This window comes from Hesperophylax consimilis, chromosome 19 (genome assembly GCF_061612785.1).
Source record: "Hesperophylax consimilis isolate HC1 chromosome 19, BYU_Hcon_1.0, whole genome shotgun sequence".
Classification (NCBI taxonomy): domain Eukaryota; kingdom Metazoa; phylum Arthropoda; class Insecta; order Trichoptera; family Limnephilidae; genus Hesperophylax; species Hesperophylax consimilis.
In genome coordinates, this window is record NC_142854.1 from 19,324,071 (window position 1) to 19,339,231 (window position 15,161).

At 34.8% G+C, this 15,161-nt stretch overlaps 1 protein-coding gene across 1 annotated transcript in view; it reads right to left on the reverse strand.

Moving 5' to 3' along the window:
* The window catches only part of LOC149414955 (voltage-dependent calcium channel type A subunit alpha-1-like), a 268,503-nt gene that overhangs the window by 43,939 nt on the left and 209,403 nt on the right, over positions 1-15,161 (reverse strand). Inside the window, exons 29-30 of the mRNA XM_089643350.1 lie at positions 3,729-3,876; positions 2,679-2,806 (exon numbers count right to left, since the gene is read on the reverse strand). Coding sequence (XP_089499476.1) covers positions 2,679-2,806; positions 3,729-3,876 — 276 coding nt within the window. The remainder of the gene's footprint in view (positions 1-2,678; positions 2,807-3,728; positions 3,877-15,161) is intronic.

Sequence of the window (15,161 nt, forward strand, 5' to 3'; positions counted from 1 at the left end):
TGTACTCCACGTCATACGGGGGCTCGATGTTAACAAAGCTAGTGGACCTGATGGAATACCTGCCCTGGTATTGCAGAGGTGTGCTGCGGAAATAGTTCCAGTTTTGACAAAGCTCTTCAAAATGTCCCTGAAGTGTGGCACTGTGCCCTCTGGTTGGAAAAAAGCGGTAATTCACCCTATTCCCAAGAAAGGTGACCGCTCCAACCCGGCCAACTACCGCCCCATAGCGATCACATCAGTTCTGTCCAAAGTGATGGAACGTGTGATCAACGACAAACTGCTCACATACCTCGAGAAGAACAAAATTATCAACGACCGTCAATACGGATTCCGGCGGAACCGCTCGTGCGGTGATCTTCTCGCGTATGTGACGCATGTTTGGGGGCGGTGCCTGGAACGTCACGGTGAGACCCAAACGGTCGCACTAGACATATCCAAGGCCTTTGACCGGGTCTGGCACCGAGGACTTGTCAACAAATTGCATTCTTACGGACTTCCCGCATCCCTGTGTACGTGGATTGCTGACTTTTTAAGGGATAGGTCGATTCAGGCGGTTGCTGACGGTTTCACCTCTTCCTCGCACTCCATAAATGCTGGCGTCCCACAGGGATCGGTTCTGTCTCCGACTTTGTTTTTGTTGCACATCAATGACCTTTTGACATGTGCACCGATTCATTGTTACGCGGATGACAGTACAGTTCATGATAGCTTTTTGTTTGACAAGCCCCCAAAGGGCACACAAACTCCAACGGCTCGGAGGGCTTTGAAGCAGAGAATGGACGGTTATCTCGAGAGTATTTCCTCCTGGGGTAAAAATAATCTCGTCGAATTTAATGTTTCAAAGACCCAATCCTGTCTGATTACGTCTAAAAGGGATCCAAATGATAATCTAGTCTCCTTCAACGGAAGCAATCTTCCGAACAGGCCTTCCATTGATATGCTTGGTGTAACTATAAGTGACCAGCTCAGGTACGGGGGCTCCATCGAAGCTAGAGTAAAGTTGGCCTCTCAGAAGCTGGGCGTACTGTACAGGGCCCGCAGATACTTTAATAGTACACAACTGCTCACCCTGTACAAATCGCAAGTGCGCCCTACTGTCGAATTTGGCAGCCATCTCTGGTCTGGAGCCCCAAAATACCTGAAAAAAACCCTTGACTCTGTGCAGAAACGGGCAGTCCGTTTGATAGATTCCCCAATCTTAACAAACGGACTGCAATCTTTAGAGCACAGGCGTCAGGTAGGTATGCTGTCCTTGTTCTATCGGTATTACAATGGAAGATGCTCTGAGGAACTAGCGTCATTGATCCCTTCGGCACCGGTGCGTAGTCGGGATACACGCCAAACGCGCGCCCAACATTTGTACACAGTTGACACTTGTCACATGAGAACGGGTCGCTTCTATGATTCGTTCTTAAGTTCAACAGCTCGGCTGTGGAACGAACTGCCGGCCTCTGTGTTTCCTCCCTCCTACAACATGGGACTCTTCAAGACCCATGTTCACTCCTTCCTCTCCACAAAAAGACCCTCCACACAGCATCCCCAAAGATGACATAGGCCCTGAGGGAAATTATTTTCTTCAGGGCCTCCTGTGTGGAGTAAATATAAAAAAAAAAAAATAAAAAAAATTGTCTATGTCTATTATTTCTCTATTGACACCATCAGAGATGTGCTTTATTTCAAATAAATCCATTTCAAATGGAAATGCAAAATGCAAAATGGGTATTTTCCATTTTGCATTTTAAATGCTTTTCTAAAAACCATTTTGCATTTTGCATTTTAAATGCTTTTCTCAATGCATTTTCCATTTTAAATGCTTTTTTGCAACATTCTTCCTACTATCTCCACACATCTTTTTTTCATAAGCCCCAAATATCAGTCGGTCCTCAACCTCGCTATGAGAGATAATTTACATTTGTCAAGTTGCTCCCTGGTAGAAGCCCTGGCAATTTGAATCAGTATTTTTTGTAAGTGATACCATTACAAAAAATACTGATTCAAATAGGTACTGAACATGGGGCCATGACGCTGTAATATTAAATGTTAGATTGCAGTTTCAGTTTCAGCAGTTTCTATGTTTTTACGTTGGCAACATTAGTCCCGAGCAAATTATTTGTGGTTTCATAACTGTAATCGTGGTGTTTTTGGATTTACTTTCATGTAATATGTTTGTTCTACATTAATGTCCATTATTAAATGACAAAATTGTTTTTAAAATTCTATAATTATTTTAATTGTTTGACCTGAGAAACCATTTTGCATTTTCAATGCATTTTGAAAATAGGTATTTTGCATTTTGCATTTGAAATGCTTTTCTAAAACACATTTTGCATTTTGCATTTTCAAATGGAAAAGTTTTGACCCATTTCCATTTTGCATTTCAAATGGTTTTGGGTACCCATTTTGCACATCTCTGGACACCATTGTCTATGTCTATTATTTATAATTAGTATTATAAAAACCCTGAAGAAGTGAGCGTTGCTCATGAAACATGTTGGTATTTATAAACAATAAAAGTGGTAAAAACTAAGTATTTTATTAATTTCAATTCAGTAATTAATTATTGTAATTCTCTCCCATACACTTGAAGATAATTACACATTCAAATTAAATTACACTTGGATAAAATTAAACATGTTTAAGTCAATTTGATTTAATTTATATTTTAAAAAAGAACTTACGTGGCGTTAGGATCGTATTCGGCCCATATCCGGACAAATTCGTCCAGATGATGCGCCCCCAGGATGGAAGAGTCCCTCGTGAGGTAGTCAAAGTTGTCCATGATGACAGCAACAAACAGATTCAACATCTGGAGGTACAATATAGGCCGTGAGTTATGATCAATAAACATTAACCTATATATGATTATGAAATGCAAAAATGCATGCCAAAGTGAACACTAGACAAATTTTTTGACTTTCCCAACTTGATGAAATAACTCCCCTTATTGTTATTGCCAAAATGAACTCTCAAAGAATTCTTGGACATTCCTAACATAGATGAAATAACTCCATTCTAGAATTTATTATCACATGTCATTGTTATGTATTGCCAAAGTGAACTCAAGATGAATTCATAGACATTTCCAACTTAGATAACAAAAACTACCCTCTACAGTAATCATATTATGTCATTTTTGTTGTTTGTTTTTGGGGTGTTATGCCGTGTTGCGCTAACTCCTTCTTTAGCCGACGTTTCGGACAGCGTTGCAGTGTCCATCATCAGGGCAGATCCGGTAGATCCGAAGATGTGTCACACATGTACACATCTTACAATGTACACATCTTCGGATCTACCGGATCTGCCCTGATGATGTACACTGCAACGCTGTCCGAAACGTCGGCTAAAGAAGGAGTTAGCGCAACACGGCATAACACCCCAAAAACAAACAACAAAAATGCTTTTGGCCGTGAGAATCTAAAAACTTACCATATTATGTCATTGTTATTGCCAAAGTCAATTACTATAGACAAATTCTTGGGCATTCCCAACACAGTAATTATTTACCTAACCACTGCAGTTTTAGGCACAGATTATGGAAATTACACTTAGTTTCAACAAATAATTCAAGAAAAAACTATTTACATGCACAAAATAGGTTCTTATTTTGGGTAAATTAAGTAATTTATGCGTATTTAGATTGAAACGAAACATTCGCCAGTGTTACTCCATTCAAAAAAGTCCAAGATGGTAGCAAAAGGATTGTTTTATGAGATAAATTTTGAACTTACCAAAAAGGAGCAGAAGAAAATGAAGCTAACAAAGTAGGCGTACGCAAGCGTTGAGCCGCAAGTCTCCGATCCCTTGTTCGCCCTTTCGTCGCACTTGGCCTTTATACACGACTGCATTATACTTGGCCAAGACTCCCCCGTGGCACATCTAAACATATTAATAAATATTAACAACAGAACAATCATAGAAGTTTCTACTAACCATACCAATATTACTTTTTTTAAATACTGTTATTTGGTTATATTTTGATATTGAGCTATGATACCTACAAAAAAGCTTTTAATTTTTAATTTTGGAAAAGAACTAACTAAAAAAAGTTAATTTATAATTAAATAATTTATTTGTTTCTAAGAAAAAATATCTATGAATTATTTTCATTATGTATTAATTTTGTTTACACTAGGGCTATAATTTTTAATTTCAAAAAACAATACTATAATCATTAAATTTCTCATAAAAAGCACTATGTAAGGACTCTAATTAATAATTAATTTAACTAGGTAACTTGAATCTATAATTTGAAAAATGACAGCATTTTATTAAATATTAAAAATCTATCTATGTATGTAAATAAATGTACAGGAATCGAACCCGAAACATCAAAAATACAGATACAGCAAAATAGCCAAAGACCGCCTCATCAATTAACAATAATTAATTATAAATTGTAAATATTTCACACAATTAAAAAAAAATATTCGAAAAAAAAATGATTTCGTGGATTCTGTGGATTTATTACAAAAACTACTCTTTATACCGTGGCGAGAAGTCGGTTGACGGAGACCCTTTGACTTCTCCAGCTGGATTTTCTCGACCCAACACCTTGTAACGCAGTGGGAGGGGGGGATGGATTCATCTGTCACTCCTGGACACACCCACCCTTCATACCATTTTTCTTCCGAAAACTTCCACTCATACTTAAAAAGACCCTCCACACAGCATCCCAAAAGATGATGTAGACCAAGAGGGAAATTTATTTTACTCAGAACCTGTGTGGAGTTTGACGCCTAGAGTTTGGTCAAATTATTAAAAAAATAAATTTAACTCGATCGGGGAAAAAAATTAAGTGAGGCGGTCTTTGACAATTTAAAAAATGAGAAAATAAAGATAATTTTATTTAACATTTTGTAAAATTTATCAAATAGTATTCTACTTTTCACAAAGTACAAAAAAGGCATTCAGAAACATGAATCAAAACACTTATTCAAACGATACACACGTAACAATTAAATATGTAACAATAACAACCAACAATACAACAATAATGACATGGATATATAATGTTTACAGTTCATTGTTGTGAACAGTGCATTAACACATTAACATACAAAGCAGGCGAAATAAGCATTTCTAGTGGGATATTTACCAAAACCTTTTTCTTACAGATCCGTGAGGTCTGCTATGTATTGACTATCGGACTAGACGGCATCTGTTGTCTGTCTTACAACCAACCTAAATAATCTACTAATTCAATCGAAATCATAATACGTACTACTTGCAAAGTGGTAACACACAAATAATAACTTAGGTAAATACTTAAAGGTAATCGCGACGTTCGTCATAATCTAAAGATGACGTTAATTGAATTATTTTATTAAGAGGAAGCTACAAGCCAAAAATGTGTATATTCTTGGTATACCTTATATTGTAGGTAATAGGCATTAAAATCGCTTGACAAACGGAGTCTATAAACATTCGTTTTCAAGCACAAAACTAGTTTTTATTTATTTTTTAAATAATTTTATAAGAAAGCAAAAAAGTTAATCAAGTAAAACTGTCACAGATAATCTTAGCTATAATACTGTGTTTTTTAAAAGTTGTTTCCTTTACGCGTTCATACATTTCTATTGTAAAAATATTTTTTTTAGTAGTTTAAATTTATATTTTTTATTGAGTAATTTATTTTTTTATTTGAATTCTACTGAAGCGAAACGATAGGAAAACCTTCAATTTAATTAAAGCATATTTTTTGGTTTTCATAATGTGCACCAATTCGTTATAAGGATTAATCAAAATAGTGATTTAGCATTAAGCTTCGCCTTAACTATCCCCAGCCAAGTGGGGGAGTAGGTAGCACCCAAAATTTTTATCCTCCTTATATAAGCTTAAATACTTGATATATCATTTTAGTATTTTACGTATTCCTGAGCAAATACATAAATTTTCATTAATAATTGGAATTTCTATAATTTAAAAGCCCATAAGACAGAAAAATGCATGGGGCTTCAAAAGACCCGCTTGGTTATAGACGTTGAGTTTGGCATCTTGGCCTCTCAAGAGTTCAGTACTTTCATCTCTTTTGTTCAGTTTGCAATGTGTATTTTTCTGTTTATTTCAAATACGCTATAAACATCTTATTTTTTAATTTTCGGTAAAAACAAATACTATTTTATAAATAAGATATAATTATCTTTCCAGTGTACGCATTTCAAATAAACGTTACTATTTCTTAGTAATAAAATTTTAATATCAAACGTAAAAAATGCTGTCGAAAACGTTAACCAAATTTTTACTTAATTTTTTACTCCAATCGTAGAAAAATTGAGAGAACTCGATATTTCAAAAACCCATTTATTTAGTTTGGGGAATTTTTTCTCGTTCATATAATAAAAAATAATTTTTAAAGTTAAACCGATTGTTACGATAGCTGCGCGAAATATGAATTATTCATTTTGGCTATTTTAAGGATTTTATTAATGGCATTCAGTATATTTGAGGCAAACTGAAAAGAATTATCATTTCTCTTTCTAACGTCAAAAAAATTACGTATATCTGCGTGATAGAATTTTTTTTTTTTTACATATTATGTTTCTGAATGTAATTATGATCACTTAATATAATTGCCCTAAAGAAGCTTGAGATAAGCTAAATCTGTTTGGCTGTCATTTATTAATTCAATAAAAGTGGTGTATTTTAATTTAATATATTTATTACTATTATAAAGATTAATTTGTAGAACTCACAGACATTACACTAGAATAGACTTGCCCTAACGTAAAATCTGGGTATCATTTCTACGAGCTGGATGCTAACGACGTGACCATCTTTTTGGCGCCAGGAGGGTTCGAGAATGCTTTGAATAAACTACGATATCTGACGTTCGTTGACCGCGGAAAATAGCAAAGGTAAGGTAAAGATTTGCAGCCCTGTCAATTGAGGTTGTCTACGCAACTGAATGTTCATTCTTAAACGAATCGCTTGGCGTAGCGATGCTAAAAATGAGTTAGGCAAGTAAATTTTTACACATTTGTAAAAGTGTTTAACTAAATGGTGTAGCAAAATATTCGATTTTTGAAACAAGCCCGAACTTTTGTTTTGGAATTTGCAATTAAGGTTGCAGCCAGCAATTTGCGCGCCAAGCTTAAAAGGACTAATTATTCGTAAACAGACTTCAATCCAGTATTTTCGAATACTGGTTAAAATAAAAATAAAAAAATATTATTTTTGGCAAAGTTTTTTTTAGATAAATTGATGTAGGCGGCCGGCATCAAGTGGCAATTTTAACCTTATCACCGTGTGTATATGAGTCGTGTAATTTCTATACCCGCTATATCAACTTTCATTGATTTGGAGAAAACCGCAAAAAACTGTCACATCTCTAGCGTACATAAGTAAATGCATTACAATTTTTTATATAATGAATTGGAGTAATAAAATTTCGAAAAGCATTTATTTTTCTATATATGTCTAGCAATAATTAAGTAATTTCGATAAATAAAATGGATATAGCGGATTTTGATACTCACTTCGTGATTTTGAAAGTCAACTGAGCCGACATGGCGGGTTTAGAAACTCACGCGTAGATCATTTTGACACACGAGCGTGGCGTCAGAGCGGCGGCCATATTGTATTTTGGCAAAATAACTGCTTGTGATTCGTTGAATCCGATATAGCGGGTTTTGATAGTAACTTTCTGTATGATATAGCGGATTTGGTTTCTCACTCGCAGTTTAAACATGGTTTTTGGTCGCGATAAGGAGGGTTTTGAAACTCAATTTTAGGCTCCTCTTGTTGCTCGCAAAAATGTGAACAAGATGTCATACTCAGATCATTTTGGCAAAAAATCGGATATAGCGGGTATAGAAATTATAGGATTCATATGTATTATTAAAGGAGTTAATTCGGAAAAATTACAAGAAATTTTATTGCAAAAATATCTTTTATCGTGTTCTCAGTTGATTAATTTTCTCAAAATAATAATTTGTGTATTTTACCAACTTTGCAAGAAGTAACCTTTTATAGTAATATTATGTATAATACTTACCACTGAAAAGAAAACTGATAGAAGTGTATTGTATGAAGTAGGCTCAATTTTAATCTTACTCTACGTAAAACTGATCGCAAATGAAACGAAATTCTTTTTTGAACACATAATCAATTTCTATAACAAGTAAATTGGCTACATTGGTATTATAGATCACACTTCTAGGCTCTTTCTCTTCAGTGAAAACCTACGCACTCAAATATCATAATTTTGATAAAATACAGTATTGGTGTGAAAACATTAGGTTGAATATTATATTTTAAATTATTCACAATGTGAATTGTTGGGTGTTAGGTAAAAATTACACAAGCGTGAATTTCATGTATCAATATTACACACGGACGAAATTACACATAGAGAGTTCTACTGGAATTACACACATCTAAAACAAATCTGTTGTTTTTAACCTTTTCCTTACGATGCTAGAAAATCACTCGAGATTCGGTACCGTGTACTCCGTACATAGGGAATACATTCGAGTCGTGTAATTTCTATACCCGCTATATCAACTTTCATTGATTTGGAGAAAACCGCAAAAAACTGTCACATCTTTAGCGTACATAAGTAATTGCATTAAAATTTTTTATATAATGAATTGGAGTAATAAAATTTCGAAAAGCATTTATTTTTCTATATATGTCTAGCAATAATTAAGTAATTTCGATAAATAAAATGGATAAAGCGGATTTTGATACTCACTTCGTGATTTTGAAAGTCAACTGAGCCGACATGGCGGGTTTAGAAACACACGTGTAGATCATTTTGACACACGAGCGTGGTGTCAGAGCGGCGGCCATATTGTATTTTGGAAAAATAACTGCTTGTGATTGGTTGAATCCGATATAGCGGGTTTTGATAATATTTTTCTGTATGATATGGCGGATTTGGTTTCTCACTCGCAGTTTTAACATGGTTTTTAGTCGTGATAAGGAGGGTTTTGAAACTCAATTTTAGGCTCCTCTTGTTGCTCGCAAAAATGTGAACAAGATGTCATACTCAGATCACTTTGTCAAAAAATCGGATATAGCGGGTATAGAAATTATAGGATTCATTTTTAAGTTAGATAAAAACTAACAGTTAACATTATTATTACTCAATTAAATCATTTTATTAATAGTACATATGGGAATTTTATTACCGAAAACGATTAGCAGTGCAGGTAGGCCGACGTCTACAACCGACAATCCTACTGACGTGCATCGTGACACGGTAAGCTAAACCTTGTACTCCTTTTGCTCACTACCGCACGACACAGTAGGTTATCTTTTAGCACATATGTATACAGGGTGTATCGGCACGTACCTGACAAACTTTAACCAGCTATTCCTTAGCATATTTGGAGTAAAAAATCTTATGTGCACTTTGCTGTCCGGTAACGTTTTTTTTTAATAAAAAATTTATTATTCATATTTTCACCACATGTCACCACTGTTTTATCCTTTGTCAAAGTTTGAAAACCCATCTGGCAAATATTTTATTCGAATTCCGTTGAATAATGCACATGTGTACCTATATTGGCGCACACTTACAATCACAACGAAATGGCACGGCACCATTCGTCTCATTTTTAACTATTATTATTTAGTGTGTGCGAAAGAGCAAAGACGCTTTTTGACATACTTGCTTATAACAGCTGTTGAACACGAAACGCAATGCCAATGACAGTGGTGTAGTGTGGAAATTTTAAATTTTTTTGTTTTTAATTGAAAAAAAAATGCTACCGGACAGCAAAGTGCCCATAACATTTTTTACTCCAAATGTGCTAAGGAATAGCTGGTTAAAGTTTGTCGGGTTAGTGCCGATACACCCTGTATATTACCTCCACATAGGAGCATAATTTCCCTAAGGGTGTTGTTTTTGTGGAAAGGAAGAAGTGAACCTAGGGCTTGAAGAGACCCGTGTTGTAGGAGGAAGGAAACATGGGGGCCGGCAAATTGTTCCAGATCCGAGCTGTTGCTGCAAGAGTCGTAGAAACGACCCGTTCTCATGTGACAATGTCAACTGTGTACAAATGTTGGATGCGCGTTCGGAGTGTTTCCCGACATCGAAACATCTCACTTTCTGAGTTATTAAGCAGTTTCTCAGAGCATCTTCTATTGAAATACCAGTAGAACAAGAGCGGCATTCCCATCTGAAGCCCATGCTCTAAAGATTGTAATCGGTTTGTTAAGATAGGAGAATCTGACAAACGGACTGTCCATTTTTATTACAATAAGTAGAGACCTGTCAAATCAGTTGACAGCATCGGCAGTGAAGGGTTAAGTGTGTGTTAAATAAATTTCATATTAAAAAAAGTTAGGTTAGAGTAGGTTTTAATAATGTGTTTAAATTCCATTAGATGTAATTATTCTCTCCATGTGTAATTCTGGCAGAATACATTGGTAATTGAAATTCACGTCTATGTAATTCATCATGTAACTGAAAATTTGATAATACCATAGACCCACTGGCCTTGGTTGGTTAGAACTGTTGTGTATTATTTACAATTATTTTATCAAAACTTTGATCCAGAGCGACTTTTATTTTTTTAAAGCTAGTAAAATTTTAAATTAATAATTTTCATATAAAATCATTCACACTTCCCCATAACCTCAAATAACATTCACTAATGGTTCAGATCAAAGGTTGAGTTTAAAATTGTAACAAATGAATCAACGATGTTAATCAGAGCATCATCAATTGAAATACCAGCAGAACAAGCTCAGTATTCCCACTTGGAATACATGTTCAAATAATGCAATCTCTTTGTTAAGATTGAAATCTTTCCGGCAGATTTTAAGTTTTTGCACCGATTAAAGCATATTATCTTTAAGGTGTTCCAGACTAGAGGTGGCTGTCAAACATAACAGTAGAATAATATTTAAATTTTGTCAAAAATAAATAATTTGACAAGACCATCTTGTTTCATCACAGTTGATTTACAAAAACTAAAAGTTGATTATATCAAAGACAACATTATAGACAATTTTAAACTCAAAGACATATGTTTTCTCTCAAACATTATGCAAACAAACACTTTCTTTCGTTTTAATTTATTCACCGAGGATTAAAACTGATATTCATCAAGCTAGCTTTAAATCTTTGTTAGCTATAAGTCTTAGTCATAAGTCACTTACGAGTTATAAATCTCACTTGCAAGTCACTAATGATAAATCTTAGCTGTAAATATTATTTAGTTTCAGTGATAAGAGTTAAATAAATTACGTTGTAAAGAGCCCCTGAGATCCGTACATTAGACATAAGCTATTTTCGTATGATTTTAAGCAATGAGTTCTTATTAAAAAGAGGCTGCCTTATGGTGGTCTATCAGTTATGCCGGATTTAAATGTACCTCAATTTTTTTCCCTCCATTGACTTGACTTTTGTAAGGACTATGCTAACAAACCACAAACAATTCCAGAACTGAAAACAGAGGTTCAACGCATTATTTCTGAAATTGAGCTATAGTGATCGATACTACTAGAATGTTCTGGAAGGACGGCTAATGTAAGATGCATTCAGCCTAGAACTCTGTGGAGATGCGTCGAATTTTATACGGATAACATTATGACGTTTCCTACCCACTTGTTATACAAGCGCAATGGGCGTCTACCTACTTACCCGCGCCTGGCGGCGCTCGGCCCGATGTGCGCCCAGTAGGTACATCGAGCCGTCTAGACATTATAGCATCCGCCAGAAGGTTTATGCCTAGGCATAATTTCAGCGCTACCGAAAAATTGAGATCCAGCGAGTAGCCGGCAGTTTACCAGCGGTCTTGCGAAGCTACTGCGCCGTCAGCTTGGCTACATAAATAGGCCCGACGCAGCGATTCACTCAGTCAACAGTCAACAGTGTAGCGCCGCGCTCGTAACCTTCGCCCAGTTAATCACTCGTATTCCACGCTAAATTATAAATAATAAATTCTCGCACCATCTCGTAAAATAAATGCGCTATTGTTGTGTAGTAATTGCTATTTGTGCATCTACTGTAATTCCGTTTTTTGAGCTTGTACTTCTTTCAATAAACGCTCCAACTGAATAAACTGTGACTTTTATTTAGTACACTAAGATAACCACAGAGCTAACTGTCTTGCAAAAGTCTTCGAAAATCTTATCAAAAAGCACAGTCTAGGTGGTCATTTGGCCAACATCGTATGCCATAAATGTCAATTTTATAAATAAAATTTTCGCAAATAAACAATAATTTACGGCGTTTCAACCATTTTTAATTAAATATGGCGTATCCGATAGACCACCCTTTACAATAATCAATATAAAATTTATTTTGGGTGAATGAATCTGTATAAATTATTACAAATTGGGTCCACAATAACACTATGTAACAACGATTTTGTTCTTTGATGTGATTTTATTACAATATGGATCTATTTTGTTATTGATAGAAATTCTTAAAATTAAAATAAACTCAATTACTGTTAAACTTGATGTGAAATCAAATATGAGCGCATCAGCAGAATGCTGCCTGCTCATTCAATAACGATAATAATCATTACTTTTATTTCTCAGTGTTCGAGGAGTTGGTGATCAAATCTGAATATACCCGCCATTATCTTCTACGTCTTTTTCCGTTCCCCACTACCTCCAGCATACCACAATATATCCCGATTGGGGATACTATAGTCTCACTGTTAAGAGCAGATGAACTCATTGCAATCCAATATCATTCATTCTCTTCCAAAATTCTCTATAAATAATTATTAATACCTAATTTAAACTACATCAATTTAATATTAAACTCAGCAAACAAAACTAAACACACCAATTGGAAATAAAAATGTTAAATTTAGAGGCAAAGCTTGAATAGTTATTATATTAATGGGAATATCATATTATTTTATGATGGAACAATTTAAAAATATTATTTTAGGAAATATATATTTGCAAAGCAAATTATGGCGGTAATAGTTACAGTACATTGTATTCAATTTTAAATGAATTAAGTCACATACTTAGTGATGGTTATTTTCGTTTAAAGAATAAACATAACAGGAAATTATAATTCTTAAATATATAGTCCATTTTTTAGTCTGTCAAAATTAGGTCTAGGATATTTCAAATCCATCACTTTGGTGACTGTCAAATCGACAATCAGCGCTTTGAATTTTCAACATTTGAACAGTATTCTTTAACCTCAATTAAATGTTGATCAAGCATAACTAGCAGCTGTTAGCTGATCATTAACTGATCGAGGTGCAAGAATAACTTAACTAGTCGAATGAATCTATACTGCAAATAGAGACTTACAACAATAATAATAAATATTGCGCTTCCTCTGTCTTTAGTCAATGTTTCGCACAGCATTACAGGGTTCACAGTTGTTGTTCAGAGATCCAAATCTGCCCTGATGATGGACACTGTAAAGCTTTCCGAAACATTGGCTAAAGAAGAAGGAAGCTCAACATGGCATAATAACACAAAAATTAATCACGATAATTCTTTTCGTTGTGCAAATCTGAAATCATTTCAGAGTCAAACTATATTTTTGTCAAGCTAATTAAATTGTTAAAAATGTCAGATCAAATGGGAACATAAAAACATTCTTCTTTTTGAATTAGTGATGACTCCAGTATATATAAAAAAGTCAAATCAGAGCCATTTTGTTTTTTTTTTTTATATTTCAAAGGTTCGAATCAACTTTCTGTCAAATTATGATCAGCTGACAAGTACAACAACATGACAGTTATACCGATCACAATTTGTTCAAAAGCTGAAACAAACCTAGAATCGGCGTTAACATTTGAATTCGCGCGAAACACCAAACGACCTAACCTAAAATTAATAAAAGTACAGTGAAATCTCGATCCAAAGTTGCTCAAAATAATCGTTTTTCCGAATGTGTTGTTCATTTCTTTCAGTCCCAAATTAATTGGTTGTTTAAAGCACACAGATTTAGCACTATTTTACTCGATCTATCGCTGTCGGCGGCAACTATTGACGTTAGTTGTCGTTAGACTTTCAAACACAGCGGTGCGTACGTGTGGTGTTACTTTCTAGTTTTTGAGAGTTTCAACCTTAAAAATGAACCGTCCGATGAAAAAAGTGTGTACTCATCAAGATTAAAAATTGCGTTTAGGAATCGCTGAATTGCTGCTTGTGTTGTTATGGTGAACTTGGCCAGGAGAGGAGTTCAACACACGACGCCTTGGTGGGACCCAAACGCAAGCCACTTTAGGTTTTAAGGTCAACTTTATACGTGAAATGTATATCTTTTTTCAATCTTAACAATCATGTATGTATGTAATTTATTTCTGTATTCGATCAACCATTGTTAATTTCAATAGGACCCCTCAAAAACGGTAGATAAAGGTTTCACTGTAATTTAAAAAATAAACATCACTGTATGGACTGTTTGAAAGAATGTACCGGTAATTAATATCTCTGGACCGAATTGAAGAAAGTTAGGTTAAGTCAGTGTGAGTAATTGCTGGTTTGTTTGTCTTACCTGAATAGCAGCATCAGACCCTGAATGAAGTTCCTAAAGTTGTTGTGCCGTGTAATGGACGATTCTGGCTCCTCCACATCAATATTCCCGAAGACCTGGTCAATGTCGAGCAAAACATAGTAACGGATGCCAAAACCAACCACCGCCACCAAACAAACAAAACAAATCACTGCTACGGCCCAGACAAGGGAACAAACTCCCTCTATCAAGGGTCTGGCTAAACATTCTCCAATCACAGGAACCAATCTAATAGTGGAACGGGACATCCAATTGCTAAGTTACCTATATACACAACAAACACATGACCAAATGAAGATAAATGTTACATGATCTGATGATTTGGTGATTCTGTGAATGTGACGTGTGTCTCGTGATACAGTAATATGTAGATGTGCCACTATTCGCTGTTTTTTTGCTCGTTTTCTAAGTGATTTATTTTAAACCGTCACATTTCAGTCGTCTAATTATTATCAACGTGAAATCTAACATTTTAAATTTTGATCAGTGGTTTTTCTACCGCGTGAAACTACATATATAATTTAGCGTTTTTAGCTTGCCGTCATCAAAAACAAAATTAATTCATTGAAATGAAAGGGTTATAATATTGATTTAATATGAATGAATTCTTTTACAAGACTTTGCATATGACGAGCATATATACGCAATTCGCAAGATTTCTTCAATCGAGAATCGAGTTGTCAAAATGATATTGTAAAGGATTAAGAAC